The 23,382-nt window shown below is 37.5% G+C and overlaps 2 protein-coding genes across 2 annotated transcripts in view; one reads left to right on the top strand and one right to left on the bottom strand.

Moving 5' to 3' along the window:
* The window catches only part of LOC137295073 (apoptosis-resistant E3 ubiquitin protein ligase 1-like), a 108,243-nt gene extending 101,728 nt beyond the window's left edge, over nt 1-6,515 (bottom strand). Inside the window, exons 1-3 of the mRNA XM_067826352.1 lie at nt 6,219-6,515; nt 2,960-3,131; nt 1,247-1,473 (exon numbers count right to left, since the gene is read on the bottom strand). Of these exons, the coding sequence (XP_067682453.1) occupies nt 1,247-1,473; nt 2,960-3,131; nt 6,219-6,393 (574 nt within the window). The 5' untranslated portion in view covers nt 6,394-6,515. The remainder of the gene's footprint in view (nt 1-1,246; nt 1,474-2,959; nt 3,132-6,218) is intronic.
* Nucleotides 6,516-6,736: 221 nt separating this feature from the next.
* On the top strand, nt 6,737-20,642 carry LOC137294573 (tubulin-specific chaperone E-like). The gene is made up of 14 exons (XM_067825617.1): nt 6,737-6,766; nt 8,080-8,184; nt 8,484-8,568; nt 9,590-9,790; nt 10,456-10,644; nt 11,126-11,228; nt 11,646-11,821; nt 12,940-13,069; nt 15,361-15,510; nt 16,190-16,343; nt 16,857-16,922; nt 17,228-17,287; nt 17,782-17,873; nt 19,587-20,642. Exons 1-14 carry the CDS (start codon nt 6,754-6,756, stop codon nt 19,680-19,682), a joined length of 1,620 nt encoding a protein of 539 aa, XP_067681718.1. The 5' UTR covers nt 6,737-6,753; the 3' UTR covers nt 19,683-20,642.
* Nucleotides 20,643-23,382: the final 2,740 nt, after the last annotated feature.

Genomic DNA, 23,382 nt, shown 5'->3' with positions numbered 1-23,382 from the left:
AGGGTATGAAACTAAAGTGTATTTACAGTAATCAAGCGCTTCTAGATCCTCATCAGTGTTGGCAATGTTAGCAGTGCCTTTAAAACTGCATCAACCAAAGCAACATTAGCTTTATATCTAATGCAGTATTATAAGTTACCACATCGTGTCTCTGGAAATACGGGGTTTTATCAGTTCCGAGTAAGGTTGCCTCCAGCTCGGGGAATACAACCTTATGAGGGACACGATGTGATAACGCATTTATCTAGCTGAATGTTTTCACTAAATCAAAACAAAAGAACACGCATCGAATCGACTTGCTGCCATGTTGACACCAGCTGATTGTTTGACCTCAAAAGGCTTGGCGATGCACGCTTTTCTCACTTCGCGACGTCACCGAGGCATAGCAGGGTGATATGACTTTCGCAGCGGGAGTATACGACTTTTATACTCCCGCTGGCGGATCGTGATGGATGTACATGGTATTTTATGAGAGTCATATGGACCAATCAAAACTTGACATTCTTACATGAGGCTAGATAATAGCTGATGTAGTGCTTGTGCAACAATCACTGGCGTAATAGTGACCCAGTGCTTCTAAAACCATCAACCATTTTAGTATTATCACTAATCCACAGCACCTTAAATCATAGAATGTTGAGAACCACTTCGGTGCTCTACTAAAAATAAAGCTTCTTCAACCCTTTTCTTGCTGTCCGAATGTTTCTGAAAACTCCTCAATCACTAAAGCATTTCCACTGATTCAATGTTTCTAAAACCTCATCAATCACTACAGTAGTAGAAATAATGCAGAGATCTGAAAAACCTCATCTACCTCTGCCGTTCATGAGCTGATTCATTGCTATTCAGAGCTTCTTTAACTGTATCAGCACGGTAAAGAGAATAATAAATCTATTTGTCATCAGTACCACTATTCTTTATGGCTAAAACAAAACACTTGGGCCCAGGCTCAAAAACATTTCATAGTATTATTGCTACGGGAGGAGGTACAATTGCTACAAAAACTTAAAAGGTGATCTGAGCACCAAGATGATCGTAACCCCCATACCTTAACCTTGATCATGACAGTCATAGCACTACAATCACTTTGTGGAAGGGCCCTGCTTACCACTGTAAAGAAACTTAGGGGTTATCAACACCCATTATGTGAGGTCAACCATCAAATAATTCCATTAATACTAACAACACTAGACTACTAAGAACATCAACCCAGAACACAGGCGCAAGCAACACAATATCCTCCTACCATAATCTCGTAGACTGTAGGTCATTTTTCTGTGTAGGTATGACTTCAGCTCATCATCAGATGCCCCAACAACACGCCCCTTGGACAGCTCTGTCAGAAGATCAGCAACATATGACTTGAGTCTGATGTAATCTTGTAACGTTGAATCGCCCCGTGTGATCTTCTGGAGGGTTTCTTCGCGTATCAAACTGAGGTCTATCATACTTCTAACACCTTCCTTTTTTAGTCTGGGGAAGAAACAACACATTCATGAGAACTGGCACTGAGTCCTTTCCACAAAGCTATCATACTGATCGACAACACTATCTTAGCCTGTGTTAAAGAATTGGAGTTAGGAACATCTTAGTAATAGGATTTCTTTAAGGTGCTATCAGGATAAAAAACCAACCAAATTCCATAATCAGGGATAGAAATTAATCATTACTTGAATAGTTGCTACCTCATGATAAAAGCATTAAAAATTCAGAAATCACCAGTGATTATTGAAAGACTTCAAACATACTTTAGTAAAAGATATAAACTTTTGAATAATTACATATTCTGAAGGAAATATAAGGAAATCCAACTGCATTCATTTGCAGGGACAGATTTTGTAAACTACAGTTTGATCGGCTTGACCTGATCAAGTGAATGCTAATCATGCTAATGCATTGCAAGACCATGTGACAACTGGTTGGATCTATTATTGTGAAGTGGTGCACCTTTGTCAGATGATTGTCACCATGTCTCAAGAGCCGAGACAAGGTTGCTGTTTGACACTTCAAGTGTTAAGAAATCACCAGCAATTTCTTTGAAAACAAAAGAGGTTACAGATGGTTTAATGCTAACTCGACCTTCCCTTTGTGCCATATGGCCTAACAGGTCATGCATTTGTACAGTACATCAGGTCGAGCTGATGACAATCATATCCTATGACAATCACCCCTTGCAATAACACTCTTCACAATACTTTTGATTTGGGTAAACCCCTTCGTCACTGAAAATCCACTGCTGTGCTACGGTTAATCATGTGTAAACAAAAAAAATTCAGTGCAGATTGTAATTAACAGTGCTTTTCATACATATCCATGATTTTCCAGATGCATAAAACATGCAGGCTTTTCTCAATAATATTCACACAAACAGAAAAACACCAAAATAATGATATCAGAAAGACATGTCATCAGCTGAGTACTTACAAAGTTTGCTGTGATGCAACACACAGAGTTAAAGCGAGAATGTATGATGTCACAAAATACATTTTATTGGATTAAATTCAATCCCATTTTCATTCATTAAAACTGTTTACAGTCAGAATGGAGAAACCATGGATGAAGTGGCATCACCTTATTCCATATGTTTACAACTTCCGCTTAACACACTTGTGAGAGTCTGTTTTTCGTGCCTACCTCAATAACACTAATTTCACATTATTCTAGGCAGTCATGAACAGAGTACATCTTTGTAATCTATGGATCCCAAAATCTGTGTTATTGACTCACTCAAGTCATATTTGACAATTAAATGCCAACATTTTGTTTCCACAATCAAAGTATCATGTATATACAGCGGGAAGTCAACGGTGACTTGTCCAACTGTTTCCTACATAAAATATAGCCAGCCAGATAACCCCTACACAAAAACACTGTCAACTAGACTTTAGGTTCTGACAACATGTCATATTTGCAGATTGGGTATCAGTTATTTGGGGGATATGTAAAACATAATTATTACCTTTCAAAGTAGGAAGCCATGCCCTTTCCAGACAACCAATATTCCAGTCTCATTTCTTCTGTCAACCCTTTCAGGGCCTCTTTGAGGGTGTGGTGCTGGTCATCGGAGAAGTGATGAGTCCACTTGTGTTGGTCATGTGTAAAGAAAGCGGCCTCGTAGACACTGTGTACACCTGGGGATATAGTAAAAAACATTATTATGATTATCATTATATGTATTAGTACATCTGGAGATAGCATAGATAGCATTATTGGTATTGCAATATAATGATCATACCAAGAGATAATGAATAATGAAAACAAATATCATGGGTATCACAATAATTATTATACATATGGAGATATTTCAGATAACAATATTGTGATTACAAATAAAATTATCACACTTAGGGATAATGATGAAAACATTACCATGATTATCATTTTGGGGGAAGAAAAAAGAACCATTTATCATGATCATCAATATGATCATACCATGGGACAAAGTATAAACCATTATCATTTAAACCATTGTTATTAATGCATTTGGGGTTAGCACAAACTCAAGCATTATCATGATTCATATCATTACCACACTATTGTTGGGAATTGGCTGAAATCTCACAACTGGTGACTGCTTCAAGTTCAATACCAAAGAACAATCATGAGAAAAAAAATATTGGCTAACGACATTATTCAGTAATTTACATTTTCCAATTCAGGTATTCAGGTTATTATTGCAGATAAGTACAACATGATGCAACTTGCTACTTAAAAGTGATGACTGATATTTTATTACGGCTAAGAATTTGCTGCGACAAACGGTGTAAGAAATCCCCTGTGAACCAGCAAAACAGAACAAAGACAAGTCTAAAACATTGTATATTGTATTATTTAGAAAAGAGAGAGTAAGTTATACAAAGTCACAAGCTAATTTCACAATACTGATTTCAAGTACAATACAAATGAGACAAAATCTAAGGCAATGGGTCACAAAATATACAGCAAACTCACCAAGGTCTTAATGCGAGAGAGAAACAGTTATGCAGAATGTAACATGGCAAGCGGTCTGACAGCAGTTTCAGGCGATGGCAGATATTGATGTTGTAAACTCCAGTGAATTGTGTGTGTCCCAACACAGCAGCTAGGCTTTATATATATATATATATTCAGTCATTTCCAGAAAGTTCGAGCACACACAAACATCACCATTCATGTGGAATGCCCTCGAAACAGTCTCCCGCAAGTAAACAAATAAAAAGTCAAGTGCAGATAATTTCCGGAGAACCTGCTGCCAAAATCTTAAAAATGCTGACCACCTATTATACGAAATGTGACCCATCATAATTATTATTCAAAACACTAAGCATTGTGACCCAATAATAATTATTACTTAATTAATAACAAAATATACAGAAAATACACGCTCGTAACAATATCATGAGCACAAACTCTCTGGAGTTTCCATGAAATGTTCACTCAGGACCTTTCACTAAGTGAAGAAAGTTTTCTAAGAATAAAGTAACCTGGCATAATGTAAATTCGCAGACATCTATTTTTGCACACATATCACTTCCGGATTTACGCGGTCGCTACACATAAAAGTGTGATGTGAGATTTCGTGTTTGTAAACAAGAAGTCATCTTCTTCTTCCTGCTGTCATGATTCGGAAATCAAAAACTTCAAAGTAGAGTTTTTTATCAAATGTTTTCCAGCAAACATATTTTTACTCCTCTGCACTAATACACAAAAATCAAGATGAAATTTAACCCTAAAAAATAGTTTTCACTAATTACATCACCGATCTGTATTGGTAGATGGTAATGCTAAAAGGCCATAACCCCAGATGGCGAGGTGTTGTCCAGGAAAAATAACCTTGGAAGCCAATTTCAGACACAATCCTTATACATGCTTATAACTTTACAACAAATTTTCATGAAAAGTTACTTAGTAAAAGCAATTAACATGACTTTTTCTGATCAAATCAAATGGTTTTAAATTTAATGAATTATGAACATATGCTTAAGTTTATTCAGTAAAGGTCTCCAAAGGCATGTAGAATATTATCTAAATTTTCATTCAAGATTACTGGAACTTTGACTTGATTAAATGCGTCTTTTGGATGAAAAAAGACAAAAGTGAACAAATTTTGAACATTTCTTGACTAAAACCTTCTTATCAGCATTGTGAGACATGAATTTCAATACTACATCAGTGTCAGCTTTTGGCGTAAACTATTCAACATACTGTTTGTCCGGATGTTAGCTATCACAAATATTGATGTTGTTGCATGCAAATGACTTTAGTTTGATACTGTTGTATGGATGAAGGCTTCGTCTCGCTACGATGGCGATGTGTCAAATGCTGAAATGTATGTTTTTATGAACATTATATATTGATGCAAGTTTGTATAATTGTTGATTTTCATGTGCCTTGTTAATTTTACATACTATGCATAAACGTGTTACGTGCGCAAATATTGATTACGTGAGGCTATGTTTCCAGGCCATGACAACTTCAAAGATATGTTCCATAGTAAAGTGTTTCAGAGACTATAACAATAGTTACAAAATCACTTGTGTTTGATTATGAGAAAACATGATCAATCGCTTGGTTGTTAAGTCACTGCCACCAATCTTCGATTATTCTAATTAAACAGAACCCCTCCTATATCACACCTGGGGATAACATTTATCACTATCATCATAATTAAGAGCAGAGCTTCAAAGGTATTCTTGTATTTTACAGTGCACAATAGCTTAAACAAGAGAGTCCCAGGACATGCTGAACATGAAGAATGTCAGCTGAGAGCTGTGATGTGGTTCTATGCAGTCAAGACATGATCCAGCATCATGATGTCTTAACTGTATGGCTCCACATCGCCGCTCTTGGCTAGCAGAATCTTATTTTTCTGCTTTATACAAATCTTTACTGCTTTGCCCATTTTCACACTGTCCCTTTTATCTGATTCATTTACATAGACATAACAATGCTGGTAACAAAACTAAATTAATAGTGACCTTATCTTTTGATTGGAAGCTAATACTACTGACACAAAGTTTGCAGCCAGTTAGAGATAACAGCTGCACCCAGAAAAATGCTGACGTGTCAACATCACAATGTGAATTTTATTAATGATATGACAGTTGACATACATGACAGAACTTTCGATCCCTTTACCTGGCCACAGGTTCTAATGTTTACATAATTTATTAACATAGGCTGTTCTTAAAACGCGTATCGTTGTCAACCCGATGATTGTGCGTGTTTATGAAATATACCTGCTGATGCCAGAGCAGATGAAAATGCGTTGAGCTGTTTTTCTTTTAGCCATAAATCCAGTTCATCCCTCATTCTCTTCTCGGCTGTACGCCTCCAACACGAACTCAAGCCATAGCCGACAGCCACTGTAAGAGCGGCAAATCGAAACAATGTTGACGAAAATAGGCCTGCCATGCCTCTGTTTGATCTCCAGTTATGTTAGTCCGGACTTGATGGTGTAAACAGTTTTGTTTAAGAAGTCAGATCAGACGGTTTCAATCGAACCATGTCAATTATTATTTTGTTGTTGTCAAACCGGAAGTTTAGATCCCGTGTACAAATTAAAGAATACATGATACGGACTAAAACTACTATACTTTTTCGTATTTACAATATCACACTAGCTAAAATCACAGCAAAATAAATTTATGCCTGTCATAATAGAATAAGTATTTCTATACTCAGTTATTCTGGTAAATATCATATACAATAAATCTATAAGGGTAGTATTTCGTACCAGCTTTCATGTTTCAGTTTTCGGAAGTCACGTTAAACATGGCGGATGCAGGTGAGTTTTTGTGGAATGACAGCTGATTTTTTGCACATTTCCTCGTAATCAAAAGCTATTTTCATTCCTAATTCAATGGCAAAGTAACGATTTGTAGTTTTGAAAAGTGTTGATGCTATATTTCAAACTGATAAATTGTTTTCTCTACATATTCGATCTTTCGTCTTAGACGATATGAACCCCAATGCGTCATATCTATAGATAACATATGAACAAGCGTTCAAATTGTCAAGGGTACCAACGACACATCGTTCATGTCTCAGAGTTCGACTATTCTGCATATTTTACACAGTAAAAGAAAAAATTCGGCGTAAAAATAAGGACATTATGCAGATACGTTACACAATATAAATATATTTCAAAACTATTATCCCGGTGTTAGGGGTTTACGACTATGTAAGCCAAAAACGAAATGTTTTTATTAAATATCATTTAAAGTTTTGATTTTGCTAAGCTTGAGTGATAAAGATATATTCATCTATTTCACACAAAAATATCATGTGTTTCCTACAAAAATAGTGTTGATGACATCGTTTCGGCAAAACTGTAGATGCTTGCCACATCCAGGTATGTGTTTCTGACGATGAGCCGTACTTTTACCTCTGCACTGCAAGAGATTGTTTTGATCACATGGCTTCCTGTTTTATCCATAACCTGTAACTAGCAGACAACTGATCTTGATGAATTTTGCTCACTATGTTTTATTATACAGGCAACTGATTTTATATCTGAAGTGGTATTAATGATCTTGGGTAAATAATATTAATGTTTATTTGCTCTTTACATAACTTAACTTCCAGATTTCAATTGTCTATAAAACGTCTCACGAAAGGAGCTGGACATCCACCCTACTGATGAAACTATTTGTGCACTCACATTGCACACATACTTGCCCGATATATCGCAATGCAATCGTTGAAATCACAAGAACATCGAAACTTCAACAAAAACCTTTCTGCGAGAAAAGGAAATATATATGCTCTTGCATCGCAATATATCGCAATATGAAAATTCTGTACAATACCCACCCATAGAAATTATTAGTTGGTGTTCCATGGAGTGTTAATTGGAATTGTCCTGTTTGAAAATCCAACTGCAGGCTTGGTTATGTAAATAAAGCAACATGTTTTCAGATTTCACATTGCTTTAATGTGACATCATTCAAACAACCAAGCAAATTACATGACAAACAATATACATGAAATGTCATTAAGGTTTCAAGCATGAGACAAAACATATCTCCAAAGACATGTAATGAGATTTAAACATGCGCACCATCTTAATTCTAACCACTGGCCCTTGTTTTTAAACAGACCTACAGAGACGTGATGGAACAAGAATCTGTGTTGGAAACCGCATTCTTAGTGATGGCAGCTTTGGTACAGTGAAATATATTGGTCAAGTACCTCCAACAAAAGGTGGGCGTGAAAAAGAGTGTCTTCATTATCCAAATATGTCCTATCTCTGTCTGTCTGTCTGTCTGTCTGTCTGTCTGTCTGTCTGTCTGTCTGTGTTTATTTCTTCACTTATTTATCTATGTGATATATATCTCAAATGCTAAACACTGTTTTAACACATCACACTTTGATATTGGAACAGCAATGCTAGATATGTATAACTGTAAGTGTGTAACTGTAACTGTAAGTGATTTTCTGTTCTTTAGCAAGAATTTATCACATGTAACATCCTGAAGTGAAGACTTCCTGGGTGTTCACAGGTATATGGCTGGGCGTGGACTGGGATGAGCCAGACAGAGGAAAACATAATGGAAACCACGAAGGGAAACAATATTTTGAAACAAGGTGACACTAAGCACTCCCAAATGTCTCAGCAATCTTACTGCTGAATTCCAATCGGTTATGCTTTTGTAGAAGAACAAATGGCTGTTTCTCCAACCATTCATAATTATTTCAGATGCACATTTTGCACAGCAATGTTTGAAAATGCCTGTATTGGCTTACAGATCCAACCATGTATTTCACTTTCATCACTTCAAGCTGCTCATTTTTTGTATTCATAAAGTGTAGATATGCTGTCTATCAGTACCGAGTGATGGGCTATGAAGTTATGGAACATGATATGACAGATAGACTTTACTGGTATGAAACAGAATAAATCATTTATACTAGAAGCCAAGTGGGACATGACAATATGACAACATTAACTGTTTCTTGTTGTTTACAGTAAACACTAAGATTTATCATGTTAGTAAGGCACTGGTCTCTACCCTCACTAAGTTACATGGTTTCATGCGACGGCTACAAAGTATCAGAGAAATAAGAATAGATTCAAAGTCAAGCAAGTACTCATTCACACTGATGACACTTTGTCAATATAACCAAACATCGATTCATGGCAGTGTTTGCCCTGAAACAGCAAAACCTGCATATTTGATGCGCAAATTATCTGAAATACACAGTGAATTTAAGAGCTTGCATCATTGTTGACACGGTTGTACTGGGCCATAACTTGAGATAATCTAAGTTTGTAATTTGCTGTTGTTTAAAATTACATAGTTTATTGTCTGCCAGTTAACTGCTCAGTGCTGATTAAATACCTGACATGATTTACCTTGATTTTATCGTTATTAAACACTCACAGATGATGTTTCGATTAAAGTTCCATACTGAAGTTGTCAGGTTAACACCCAAAAACATGTCCAGGACTTCCTCTCATGACAGTAGGGGGTCATGATGACTCGTAAATTTTCATGTCCTAGGCAAATACTGGGCAAGTGAAGTACTTTAAATCATACTGCATTTCTGATATATGTTTGCAAGTGTAAACATGATAAGGGAATAACATTCAATCCTGTCATAACAGAAATCCAAAATCAGGATCTTTTCTGAGGCCAAAGAAAGCCGAGTTTGGTGTGTCATGCTTTGAAGCCCTGAAAGACCGTTATGGCCTGATCGAGGGAGAAGATGCAGGTGTCGTCACAGATGAGTTGTTTATCCTCGGATCCAACAAGAAGGCCACAGTTGTGGAGATGGTCGGTGCTAAGCAAGTTAATCAAAGACAAAGGTAGGGTCTTTATGTCGTACCATGTTTGGTATTTCAGAAATGTTTTATGACAATTGTTTTATCAAGTGTAGCCACTGATTTGTTACCACTGATCTTGGTTATGACTGACATGTCTTTATACTGGGATCTTGGACCTAAAACAAGACTTGGAAGATCCAAAATGCCTTATATTACAGGGACATGTAGCAAAACTTGACATTGTTTTCACAGTGCATAACCTTATCCATTATTCTACAGTCATCACAAACTCATAGGGACCTCCCACTAAATTTTAGATTGTTATAACCGTAGTTTGTTATATGCTTCTCGACTAAAACATACAGAAAGTGGTGGTAACCCCCAAAGCACAGTTCCTTTTTTTCACATTTATGTAAATTGCAAGCATGTTCATTATGTGAGGTGGGGACGGTATAGCTTAATGCTTAAAGCATTTGCACATCGAAGACCTGGGTTTGAAGCCCATATTTGGTGTCCCCTACCGTGATGTTGCAAGAATATTGCTAAAAACAGTGTAAATCACTCTTTATGTGTGTACATCATTGTATGGTAAACTGTACATCACACCAGTGTCAGGTTTTTTTCGTAGTTTGATAACCTCAGATTGACCAATCAGACTGAAGTATTTCCAAACTGAAGACAACCTGTTTCATAATCTGTACTTGTAGCAAGCTGGAGACCTTGAAGGACATAGGACTGAGAGATTGTCTTGTGTATGGAAATGGCCCAGGTTGTCAGCTGAAGGAGTACACTCCCAACATCACAGAACTGAACCTGTCAAAAAACCTTATCCCTTCATGGGAAGATGTGGCTAGGATAGCAGAACAGCTGCCCCAGCTTCATAGTCTCAATGTCAGGTAGAGTAAATAAGTAGCCCTACAAAATGGACTTGTTCACAATAGTTAATGAAAGTCTTTGTTCTTGTGGATTGTATAAATTTTACTATAATATATAAAGGCATAATACTGTCAGCTGTTTGCTGAAAACATTATACCTTGTTTACTATATGTAATTGTTATCCAAATAGACTTATATCAAGGTTATTACATAACACTTCACTGCTAAGATGATCCATAATGAAACACGTGTGAATTACAAATGGAACATTGGAAGCGTTTCACCGACATTGTGCTGGTCTGGACTCCATTTATACTTCAACCATGATAGATTTCAGTAACATTCACTAAGTATGGATGATACTATATGCATGACCCTTGACAAAACTGTAAAATTCCTGTCACTAGGACTTTTTCATTTAGTACTGAATAGTAAGAAAAACATGGTTCTTAGAGCTGAGAACTTTCTTCAATATTGTCATCTGTGTGCATTTCTTCATAGTGACAACTGTTTAGCTATACCAGACAACCCGGATGCATTACGGCCAAGTTTTGCCAAAGTTCAGTATCTTTTCCTGAACCGGATGCAGTACAGCTGGGAACAGGTACGAGTCCTTTTAACATCCTATAGCAACTCCTTGGTTAACATGGATCACTAGAACAGGCAGCCAGTCATTATTAGGACTTGTCATTCTTGTTTTTATGTGTATTGTGTTAAAATGAAACATTATACAATTTTAGTTTGGTGATTAGGTCAATACCTGATTTCGTCCTTGGTGAATATTGCTTTTTGTGAGTTCGTAAAAACAGGTATTGACTGAGTTTACCAGTCTGTAATTGTTTTATTACGTATTTACCCCCGAAAAGCTTTTAAAAAACCAAATATGTCCGTTTAGTCAAGAAAAGTCATTTTTTTTTATGACCATGTTGTTTGACTTGATGACCTTGTTCTTTGATTTGATGACCATGTCATTTACTTGATGACCATATCCTTTCATCAGATGACCATATCTTGTTTGCAGATCTTGAAGTGTAGCACTATGTTCCCGTGTCTGGAACAGCTCCACATCTGTTTCAACAATCTTCAGTCTCTTTCCATCCCTGTCCAGTCTCATCTGCCTCATCTCACCTTACTCAACCTCGACTGCAATGACCTGCACAGCTGGGAGGAAATACTCAAAGTCGGAATGCTTCCAAAGTCAGTGAAACTGTAGTTGTCAGATATGCAATGGCAGTAATGGGATTTTATGCTTTATGGCACAGCCAGCAATATTCCATCTGAATCCTAGCGGCATGTACATAATTAAGGAGCAAGCATTTGAGTGAATGTGTATAATTTTACGCCCGAGCCTGCAGTATTCCAGCTATATGGGGGCGACCCACAAATAATCAAGCCTGGACCTAGAGGTCAAATACATGTGCATCAATTTCCACAATTTGGATACTATGACATGTTCCAACCATGTTAGTTGCCTCTTAGGACAAGATACTGAAGATAATTCTAACCTGGATCTTCACGATGGATCAGTTGAACCAGTGGTTGATGCAGTGAGCACAGTCCACACTGACACTCTGTTAGCAAGACACCGAACATTAAGACATATGTTGTTATTTTTATCCCCCCGGCATGTAATGGAAACGTTTCGGACATAGTCTCAAAATAGAGGGATGGGCTTCGTTTCCGGAGCAGAACTCAAAAACCATTCAATGTTTTTCTGCAAAACTTGGTAGATATATCAATCTGAACCTATAGTGGTGCCTTTTGCTACTTACAGGTTTTTGTTATTTATTATTTTCTCAGTTTCAATGGAAACGTTTCGGACTTACTCTCAAAAGTGAGAGGTGTGTTCTGTTTCTGGAGCAGAACTCAAAAACTTCTGAATATCTGTCAGTGTTACTTTGTAGATATGTGCTTCAGACCCCAAAGTGGTGCCTTTTGCTATTTACAGGTTTTCATGATGTATTATTTTTTCGGTTCCATGAACACGTTGCTGACTTTGTTTCCAGAGCACAACTCGAAAACCATTTCATATTTTTCAAAAGATCTTGGCAGATATATGAGACAGATCTTGAAATGGTGACTTTTTTTATTACAGATATATGGCATTGATATTTTTCATGAATTCCATGGAAACAGTTCAGACTAAAAACATAATAAGTAACTGTTAGATGATTTGTCCTTTCAAATATGTGGGGGCCGGGGGGATATGTCATCTTCTGATGACTCTTGTTTCTAGTAGAAATACTTTTCAAGATGTTTAATACTAAGAATTGGTTACGATTTGTTCTTTATTTGGAGTTCATCTTACGTTTCAGCCTGAAGACACTGATGGCCAGTGAGAACAACATTGACAGGATCCATTTTGATGATGTTCAACTTCTGGAAAAGACAAAACACTTTCCAAAACTTTCTGTCTTGTCAATAATGAGGAACAAGATTGGTGATGTTTGTGAAATTGTCATCCTATCCTTCAGTAGTACCTGTATTAACATGGTAATGCCTACACTCACAGAATAGAATAGGTCCACCAGTAGTGCTGCTTGACCCCTGAAGACAGAATGAGCCTTCAGTAACCCATACTTAACCCATGACTGGCTGACTTGGTTAACACATGTCATCGGTTCCCAGTTGAACAGATCAGTGGTCATGCTGTTGATCACTTGATTGTCTGGTCCAGACTGGATTATTTACATTGTGATGCCATATAGCTGGAATATTGCTGAGTGCAGCATAAAACTGAAGTACTGTCTGAAACAGAAAAAAAACACTGTTTTTTCATGGTTATCTCTACAATGTATGTAGTTCATATGCGAAAGCGTTGAATAACTGTTAAACTAAGTTCAGCCTAACTACAGTTCCAGAGGGACTGAAACTTGAAAAATGGACTTTATTGGGGAGAGATTAGTGCAAAAATTAGCAGTGCAGATTTTATCAAAGTCCAAAGCAACTTATTTGGAACAGACCATGGCTTTATGCAAATTAGTGTGAGATAATATTGTATCATAAAGGGTACTTTTAAAAGCCCATTTTCAAATTAGACTTATAAAGGATAGCTGTCGCAAAAAATAATAACTTTCATGCTAAAACTATTAAGAATGTAGCTAGTGGAGTCTCACCATCATAATTAAAGGAAACAGGCAAGAGGGGTCATCTCAAAAGCATGACCAGGACGGTGAAGCTGATGATGGTTTGGGTCAGGCTGGGTGATAGAGATAACAGCTAAGATATTGTAATCCCATAGGAGAATAAAAGTTGGGAAGTACATAGCATTTTCTAACATATATAACAATATCCAGTCCTGTCGGTCTTCGGGCGGTCATGCTACCTATGTATTCTGAGATATTTAATATGATACTTTTCTATGGGTATCATACTCTTTTACATATCTTAACATAAACTTCATAAGAGATAGACACATTCCTTTTCTAATATTGTAAGATGTTAATCAATAGATTAGACATATTCAACACACATGAAAAAACACAACATATATTTGAGATGACCTCTTGCACCAGTAGGTAGCTCATGCATTTCATGCCAGGTGAGTCGACTTTCTGTCCTAATTGTCATCTATAGTCTTATGTATTGTTTTCAGCAGCGAGTCGTATTTTTTCTAAGTTTTGCCAATTTTACGAGTAAACATGCTTTTCTAGATATCTTCATACACATCCCACGGGAATGTCAAGTTAGGCCAAAATGAGTTATTTCAACGTGTCCTATTTGCAGTTATGGAAATTTGAGGGAAACAGAGTAAGAACCTAAACCAACTTTTTCTATTTCTGACAGTACTTTACGCACGCACGCACGCACGCACGCACGCACGCACGCACGCACGCACTGTACGAGTAGAGCCTTTGATAGAGATTTTGACGCATCAGCATGTATACTTGACACTATTTATTGGAAAGGAACTTGAAAACTGTATTTTGGAGTTAGTTCTTGCTCCTTTTATCAGCTAAATCAATGTAGAGGAATCCATGGGAGTAGTGCACTTTACTGGGCGCAATTTTTCCGATTTATTTTTCGGATGGATGTACTTGCACTAAAGGTAAGCCAACCCTAACCTTTACTCACTAACCCTAAGGATCGAGAAGGGGGGTGCCCTAGGGCTAAGGATCCAGCAGCGCGCTCATTAGCAAGCGTTCAGCAGTCCCCAGGTAGCGCCCAGTAAACTGCACTCTAACCGAATCCATGTGATGAAGGAGTTAGAAGATGTGTTGTTACAGATAATACAAGTAGAGTCATGTATTCATGTAGGAAGTAAATGATGAGTAGTCTTGTTAATGCCCTACATCACATTGCAGAAAATCATTGCCTAGTCTTTTTAAATGCCTGAAACAATTTCAGAAGTAACTACATTAAAACTATGTTTGTCAGTCTTCAACTTCATGTTTTAATCAAGAGGGAACCTTGGTTTGAAGACATCAAAACAAGGAGTGAACAGGGTAATAAAGGGACCTAAGTCCAAAAATGTGAATTTGAAACAATGTGAGTTGTCATTTGTACGTGTTTGGGCCTCAAGGCAATTTTATTATTATTCATGGTGACCTATTTGTGTCCATGGAGCAGTCTGGTCACATTGAAATATAATTTGTACTCAAGTTACCACTTTCGTGATAAGTTGTCATCACCAAGATCAGTTAATGCCTCTGAAAAATCTGAGTGTGACATGCTGGTGTCTTCATTTTTGTGGAACCATCTCCACCTGAGCTGAATGTGTTTTTTTATGTTTTTAGTGGACATCTATGAATGAGCTAGGTAAGCTGGCCACACTGTCGGATCTGAAACTACAGGGTAACCCGATTTGGCAACTGATGGACGATAATTCTGTCAGGCAGCTCATCATTGCCAAAATAAAAACATTGAAGTCATGCAATAATTCAAAGGTAAAGGACAACATTGTTATTTCAAGATGATGTATGTCAGAGGCATTAATCTCTCTTCTCCAGTCTTTGTACTCTGCTGTAGTCCTTGTACCCTCCTCTAGTCCTTGTACTTTCCTCCAGCACTTGTACTCTTCTCCAGTCCCTGCACTCTCCTGTAGTCCTTGTACTCCACTTTAGTCCTTGTACTCTCCTTGAGTCTTTGTTCTCACCTCTAGTCCCTATACTCTCTTCTAGTCTCTACTCTTCTCCAGTGCTTGTTCTCTCCTCCAGTCCTTGTACTCTTCTGTTGTCCTTGTACTCCCCTGTAGTCCTTGTACTCTCCTACAGTCCTTGTACTTTCCTGCAGTCTGTGAACTCTCACCTCTAGTCCCAATACTCTCATCTGGTCTCTCTACTATCCTCCAGTCCTTGTACTCTCCTCCAGTCTTTGCACTCTCCTCTAGTTGTTGTTTGAGGACTGTATTGTGAGTTATGTCCCTTGGTCTATTTCACGGTCCATGTCTGTTTCAGCAACTTCCCCTGACTTGATCAATACAAGGACACTTTGAATATCATTTGATTATTTCCTACTGTTTGCCTCATCGCGTGACAGATTCATTTTCTTAAGTCAAAGACATGAAATGCAAAAATGAGAAGGCAAATATTTGAAGAATTTATGTTCACTGAAATTGTCTGACAGTTGACTCCAGAGGAAAGGAAGGGTGCAGAGATTGACTACCTCAAGCACTTTGGCCAGGTCTGGAAGAAATCTGGGGGTAACCAGGATCCTTCGAAGAACAAACCAAGTCAGGAGTTTGTCACAGAACACCCTCGATACCAGGAACTGGTAGACGGTAATAGGACCATTACTTCTCTGAAAAAAATAAAGACTCCAAAATAACACCTCAGTTTGTGTAAGTGTATGAAGGAACATATGAACATGTTTCTTCATATTTCTTGTCCAAGATGAACATTTGTTTTCAGATTGAGAGTGAGGATAAAACTTTCTAGTCATTAAACAGTTTTAGGACACACTAATTCAGCAGCATTGCTTTTGAATATTGTGAATTCTAGACACTTCTTGTTAATGCAAATTTTGAAATTTGACTGTGTTCAGCAGTTCTTGGAAATTTTTCTATGCATACCCTTTCCATGTGTTCCTATAGCACAACACTTAAATCACATCATGTTCACAATATTGGACACAAACAACAGATATGCTTTTGAAAAACTGTTTTTCATAAGCTGAGAAGTAGAAAAGATTTCGGAATTAAAAATCTGAATTGACAATGATTTTAACTTAACCAGATGTTGGAATACAGCAGTTTTGTTTGTGTTTTGCCACAGTGTTTGCCTGTATGTTTTAGAATGGGGTGCTCCTGAAGATTCAGAATTAGAAGTGAAGTCTAATGCTCTGAAGGACAACCTGCTGAGTATCCTTTGTAGCTGATAAAACGCTGCCAGATTTTCTCTCTACTGTGCATGAGGTGGTGGAGGCATACGTGAAACGCATCACTGAATAATATAATTTTCCATGCTGATAACTAAAACTTGGTTTACACTGATTTAACAACTTGCAGCATTTGGAAATAGTATTGTTGGTGATGAGGCCACGTGATTCTTGTGTATGAACATTTTTATTCCTTTTGTTTGATAAAATTTGGTGTGATTTTGATTATGAGGGATACAGTTGCTATAGAAACCACAAGAACAGGTTTATGTACCTTAACTTGACTAGGTGTTATCCTGTCGTGTCCACAGAAGCCAGAGAAAGGTCAGATTACGAAGAAACTGCCAAGTGAGTCATGCTGTACACAGGATCTTAAACTATGAAACAGACTTAACATCTGTGAAAAAACACCCTACATGACACTATCTTATTGTGGGTTGAGGTTAATGTTTGGGTATGGTCTTACGCTGCTTTTAGCGATATTCAAAAGTGATACTGAAGGGACACCAGAAATGGACTTCACATATTGTACCCATGTTGAGAATTGAACCTGGGCCTCCAGCATCATGAGCAAACACTTTAACCTTTGGACTACCTCACCACCCCTGAGGCCAATGAATGAATAGCAAAAACTAGAATACAGTGTGGTTAATTGTCAATTTGTACATGGTTACCGTAGCACATATTCAGTATGACATTGTATGGTTAAATATTTATGTATGTTGAACACTATTCTCAGCTTCAGTAGATATGTTGGGGCATAGTCTCTTATTATTCTGGAGATGAAGAAGTATGTCTGTGTGTTTTTCCACAAGTGAGATTTTGTGTTGTTTGTTTTCCAGAGACCATGACAGTCCAGAAGGTCAAGACTCTAGCCCAGCGGTTGTTTCAGGTGGAGTCCGGAGATATCATCCTTACCTACAAGAGCCAGGAGGTGGGTGCTGTAGCCGTAGATGGACTCTGGAGAGTTGTGGTCCTTTGATATGCAAATGATCTGCTGATGATGAGTTTGAATCCCAGATTGATTATAATTCTTGGTTTGTCGTGAGCACTCCTGTGTTCATCGTGTTCACACAGGTTGTAAATGTCTTACCCACTTGTTTGTTTTTTTCGGATTAACTTATATACCTCTGAAGTTTAAATACAATCAGCAACATTCCAGCTATATGGCAGCAGACTGTAAATGATGAACAAACAGCAAATTGTTGTATTTCGTAGAGATGGACCCCTCTCTGCAGAAGAAATCTGGTTTTACAAGGGAAAAAGTATCACAATAGCTAAAGATTATAAATACATTGTATCTTGGATTTGCTCTTTAACAGTACAATGAATATAAAGAAATCTGCTTTTGGTCTTTTACTCAGGGCAAAAATGACTCTTTTGCGTGTTTTCACTGTTACAAATAAACTGGGGACGATGCCACCCCATTTGTAATTTAGACTGTTTGATACACAAATCCAGCCTATTCTTACTTGTTGTTGAGAAATCTGGGGAAACACCAGATTCAATGTTGTAGAAAACATACACTTACTTGCTTGTAAAGGGTTTTTAAATGATGGTTTGTTTACACCAAATGCCATGATATATGGTGTGTGTGGATGCTACCCTCTATACGTGATTATGTAAAGCGTATTCGATTCTGGATTAGAATTTTAAGAATGCCAACACATTGCCCTCCTAAACTTGCTTACAACATCCTATTACACTGTGATAACATTGACTTCCCATATCCGTATGCTACTGTTCTCTCTTGGTTTTGGATATGTATGGCTCTCACAATCTGTGGAAAATGTGAATATGTTTATCACTGTTTTTCGACGTTTCATTGATACCTTTTGGCAAGAATTGGTATCTACCTTAAGAGACAGTTCACCTTATGCCTTCTATGTCTATTTTAGGGATACCTTAGAACCTGAAAAATATTTATCTTGTCTTCAAGTCAAAAACATTAGAAATACAGTTGTTCAATACAGACCTGGTCTTACAAGCCTAATGATCAATGAAGGTAGAAAATATGTTTTAGAAAAGTCTTTACGATTATGCCTTTTGTGTATTTGGGGAATTGAAGATGAATTCCATTTTTTATTCCTGTGCCCAGCCTTTAAGTTACTGCAAATAAAATATCTTGACAGTCATTATTGTTCAAACTATGTCAGTTATACTGTTTTTGCTAATCTCTTGGCTACAAAAAAAATGAAGCAATTTTGTCTGATCTAGCATTGTATGTACATCATGCATTGAAACTAAGAAATTCTATTGTATGATTATTCTACCAGCTTCCTGAATGTTATAAGCAATCATTTAAATAATTGAATTAATGATTACAGCAGAATGAATATGTTTACATATTGTATCTAAGCTTGTATATAGGTTATTGGCCTCTCATGCACTAACCACTTTCTTCTTCTTCTTTAAATGGTCGAGTTTGGACCACACAATTCAGTGATCAACAGCACAATGACATGTGTCAACAAGGTCAGGGAGTCTGATCAGCAGAAACTGTTAATCACCTCTTACAACAAGCATGGGTTACTGAAGAGCAATTCTATCCTAGATCTTCACGGGTAGAAATGTTGTTCTGACACATGTAAAACTCAATACATGTATTCTCATGTGATCTAAATGTACCTTCATTAATCTGTTTTAGGTTGAGGACGCTGAATTTCCAATTGACAATGATCTTCGAGTACTGTCTTTCTACTCCTTGGAAAATGGGGATACTATACTAGTGAAGTGGAAGTAGGAAGATCCTGAAGATCCATTTTACTATCTACACCATTATCAGATACACTTGAAATAATAGCATTGTAAATACCCTTTAATTATGCATACAAATTTTGTACATTTTATATTTGAAAAACCATAATTGTCATAGTTTTCAAAATGAAACTATTTACACAGGCTTTTCTGTTTTTGGTACAAAAATACATTAACCTTAAACTCTGCATTTCTGGTGTGTCGCTCCAACCCAGTACCAACCTGATTTGGGGGTACATTTAATCCTGATTATATCTTGATTATGTGTGCCAACTACTAATGCTGTGAAACTGACAGGTCCTTCCATTTTAAAGGCAATGTCGAGCAGCTCTCATGTGATATTTTGACATGTATCGCTAGTCCAGTTATGCATATACACATCTATCAAAATGAAATATTCTGAATTTATATAGCATAGCATAGCCACAAATTCTGTTTGACCTTATAAAAAAGAACTTGATGTTCTGAGATAAATTTTGGCTCTTGAAGTATTCTAATGAAAATTCTGCTTGACTATCAATGCAAAGACCATCTCAGCTTAGAGGGTCCAGAAAATTTCAAACCCCCCTGAAACTTCTGAATTAGATAGCTCTGTGGATCATTAAATATTTGTTATGATAATAAATATTTGGTATTTTGGGAAGGAAAACGCTAATGGTAAGGTCCAGCTTCCTGGTAGTTCACTGTCCAGTCCAAATGTACAGAGGCGGGTAAAAGTAACAGCACCACCAAGACTTGATCTGTTGGTGTGTGTGCCTTAGTATGTCTGCATCAGAAGTAATGCTTTGTATGTGACATTAATCTGATTAGGAGGCTTATTCATAATTAATTATTTATTTTATGAAACGTTAGAATCATATCTCTTTTTGTTGTTCTGTGCTAATTGCTGACTTTCTGTGATATGTATTGTGAAAAGAATTCAATGTGTAAATATTGAAAAATAATACTGTTGGTTTCTGTTGTCTTCTTGGTAACAAGAGCCCCATTTCACAAAACTATCATAAACTTAAGATCTCGTAAGGTTGCTCATAGCATTCGTACTGCCTATACTGTAACATTGATTTACTATAGTCTAGCGCTATAAGAGCTTTGTGAAATGGGGCTCACAAGGTCTCTAGAAGCAGACACTATGGTTAACCCAAGGCTCAGAACAACAATATGCATTGAGTTTGTTGATACAGAGGGCGGTGAGAGAGCCTAGTGGTTAAACTGTTAGCTTGTCACGCCCTTGACCTGACTTCAGTGTACCACATGGATACAGTGTGTGAAGTCCATTTCTGGTGTGCCACGCCTTGATACTGCTGAAATATTGCTAAAAACGTTGTTGTCGAACTAAGAGCAATAACTCACTCTTAGCCACATCACCAACAGGGTTTCTGTTGTCATATTGGTTTTAGAAGGGGAAACTATGAACCCAAGGAACAAAACGTGTTTACATTGTCCACAATACCAGTGAAGCAGATGTAGCCACACATTTGATGATAGTGCCATCTTAAACACTGAGGGCGGCGGGATTGCCTTGTGGTTAAATGGCCAGGTTCCAGTTCCCGTCTGGGTACAATGAGTGAAGCCCATTTCTGGTATCACCATCGTGATATTGCTGGGATAATGCTAAAAACGGAACACAACTAAACTCACTCACTCACACTTAAACACTGATGTTTGATAACATCATCACAGTGATGTTTGATAACATCATCACGGCGATGTTTGATAGCATCAGTTCAGTCAGTAAAAAAGCGATAACAACTTTGCTCAGTGATGCTTGACGATATCCTCTCGGGATGCCGATATTAAATGTCCGACAAAGTCGATGAAGAGTACGTGATTATATACAGACATGTTTTCAGTACACGGACTATCATCACGCACAATCCCCATAGGTCGCTACTCCTGTAATCAACCATCGCTCTCACTGGCCACAGCCTATTAAGGTTTAGTCTGGTTCTAAAGTTTTAAATCTATTCATTTGCCTTAAGATATATTAATATATTAAATATTAATTGACCAGACTGAACATCATGACCGCGCTGTGACAACCATAAAATCGATCGCACCTGGATGTCCCCGTTATCTACTTAGATAATCTTGATAAGCGATAACTTGTAGCAATGCCGTTGTTTCCTAATGGGTCTATGTAAAACTCATAACATGCAGGACCATGTAGAGAGAGAGCCATATAATATTTACTGAGTGTCACGAGCCATTAAAGAGCGATGCGGGATGGCTTTGGTGCGGGCAGGTGAAATGTGTCAAAGATGGCGTTCGGGATTACATTTCATGCAAGTGTGTGCATGGCTGGAATTATCCAAACTGATACCGATCTTTCAGACATTCTCCACTGAGATACCCATAACAAAAACATCATCGCGGCGTAAAACTAAGTTCTTTCACTCCTTTTCTAACAGGAAGTGAAATAGCACCATGCACCTTTATTGGTAAAGCGTGCACCGTGTGGCCAATATTGGAATTCAGTCTTGTTAAATGACAGGAATATTTGTATCTAATGTCTGCAAAGAATCACATGAATGATTAGGTGATTGAACTGGTCACACGTGGAGCTTCTCATGATATCAACCACTGGTTTGTATTGATTAGTTAAACGTCATAGTGATAAGCTGAAGTATTGCGGTGAAATAAATGTGTTTCCTTATGCGTAACAGTTTTTTTAACAGTTATTTTGTGGGTGGGAGGTTAAAAATAGCCCTCGAATTTCATCGGCAAAGTGACACACATATGTTTGTCTCTGTTACACGAAAGATGAACCGTCAATACACAAAGGATCTTCACTTGTAAAGTCGTCTTTCCCTTTTTCACTTATATGACAGGGGACAACCGTTGTACGGGGAATACTGACGTAACATCTTCATGACATGTTATGTAGCTTGTCTGTAAAGACCCGTCAAACTGTTACTAACATACACTGACCAAACGTCACCGTGGTACATTATCACGTAACGTGTCTGTAAAGACCCGTCGAACTGTTTCTAACAAACACCGACCAAACGTCACCGTGGTATATTATCACGTAACATGTCTGTAAAGACCTGTCAATTTGCTTCTAGGAAACACTGACCAAACATCACCGTGGTATATTATCACGAAACGTGTCTGTAAAAACCCGTCGAACTGCTTCTAGGATACACTGACCAAACATCACCGTGGTGTGTTATCACGTCATGTGTCCGTAACAACCCGTCAAACTGTTTCTAAGATACACCAAAGACGTATATTCACGAATATACGTCTTTGGATACACTGACCAAAACTCACCGTGGTATATTGTGAAAATAATGTAGCGTGTCTGTAAAGTCAGGTGGAAGTGTTTCTAGGATTCACTAACCAATGTGTCAGAACATAAGTCACTTCCGGTTAGTGTGTCTCTAAGAATTTGTTGTACCTTCTCTAAGATATACTGACCATATATAATGACGTTACCATGGATATCTTATTGTCAGTCGTAGTTTGAGCGTTTCTAAAAACATCTCCAATATAATGTGCTCGTGTGTCCATGTTCAAGCTCTATCAAACCTGTCATTTAACCTCGTCGTTTAAACCAGTCATTTTGTCTGCATGTGTTCACAGCTCGGTACAAGTAAGACAAGTCCTTAGAGATATCATGGTTACCATTAAATCAACATCATTGTCAACAGTTGATGAAACATCAATACTCCTCCACGACAACT

This window comes from Haliotis asinina, chromosome 8 (assembly GCF_037392515.1).
Source record: "Haliotis asinina isolate JCU_RB_2024 chromosome 8, JCU_Hal_asi_v2, whole genome shotgun sequence".
NCBI classification, from domain to species: Eukaryota; Metazoa; Mollusca; class Gastropoda; order Lepetellida; family Haliotidae; genus Haliotis; species Haliotis asinina.
Note: the sequence above shows the minus strand (reverse complement) of the source record. Positions and strands in the feature narration are given on the sequence as shown.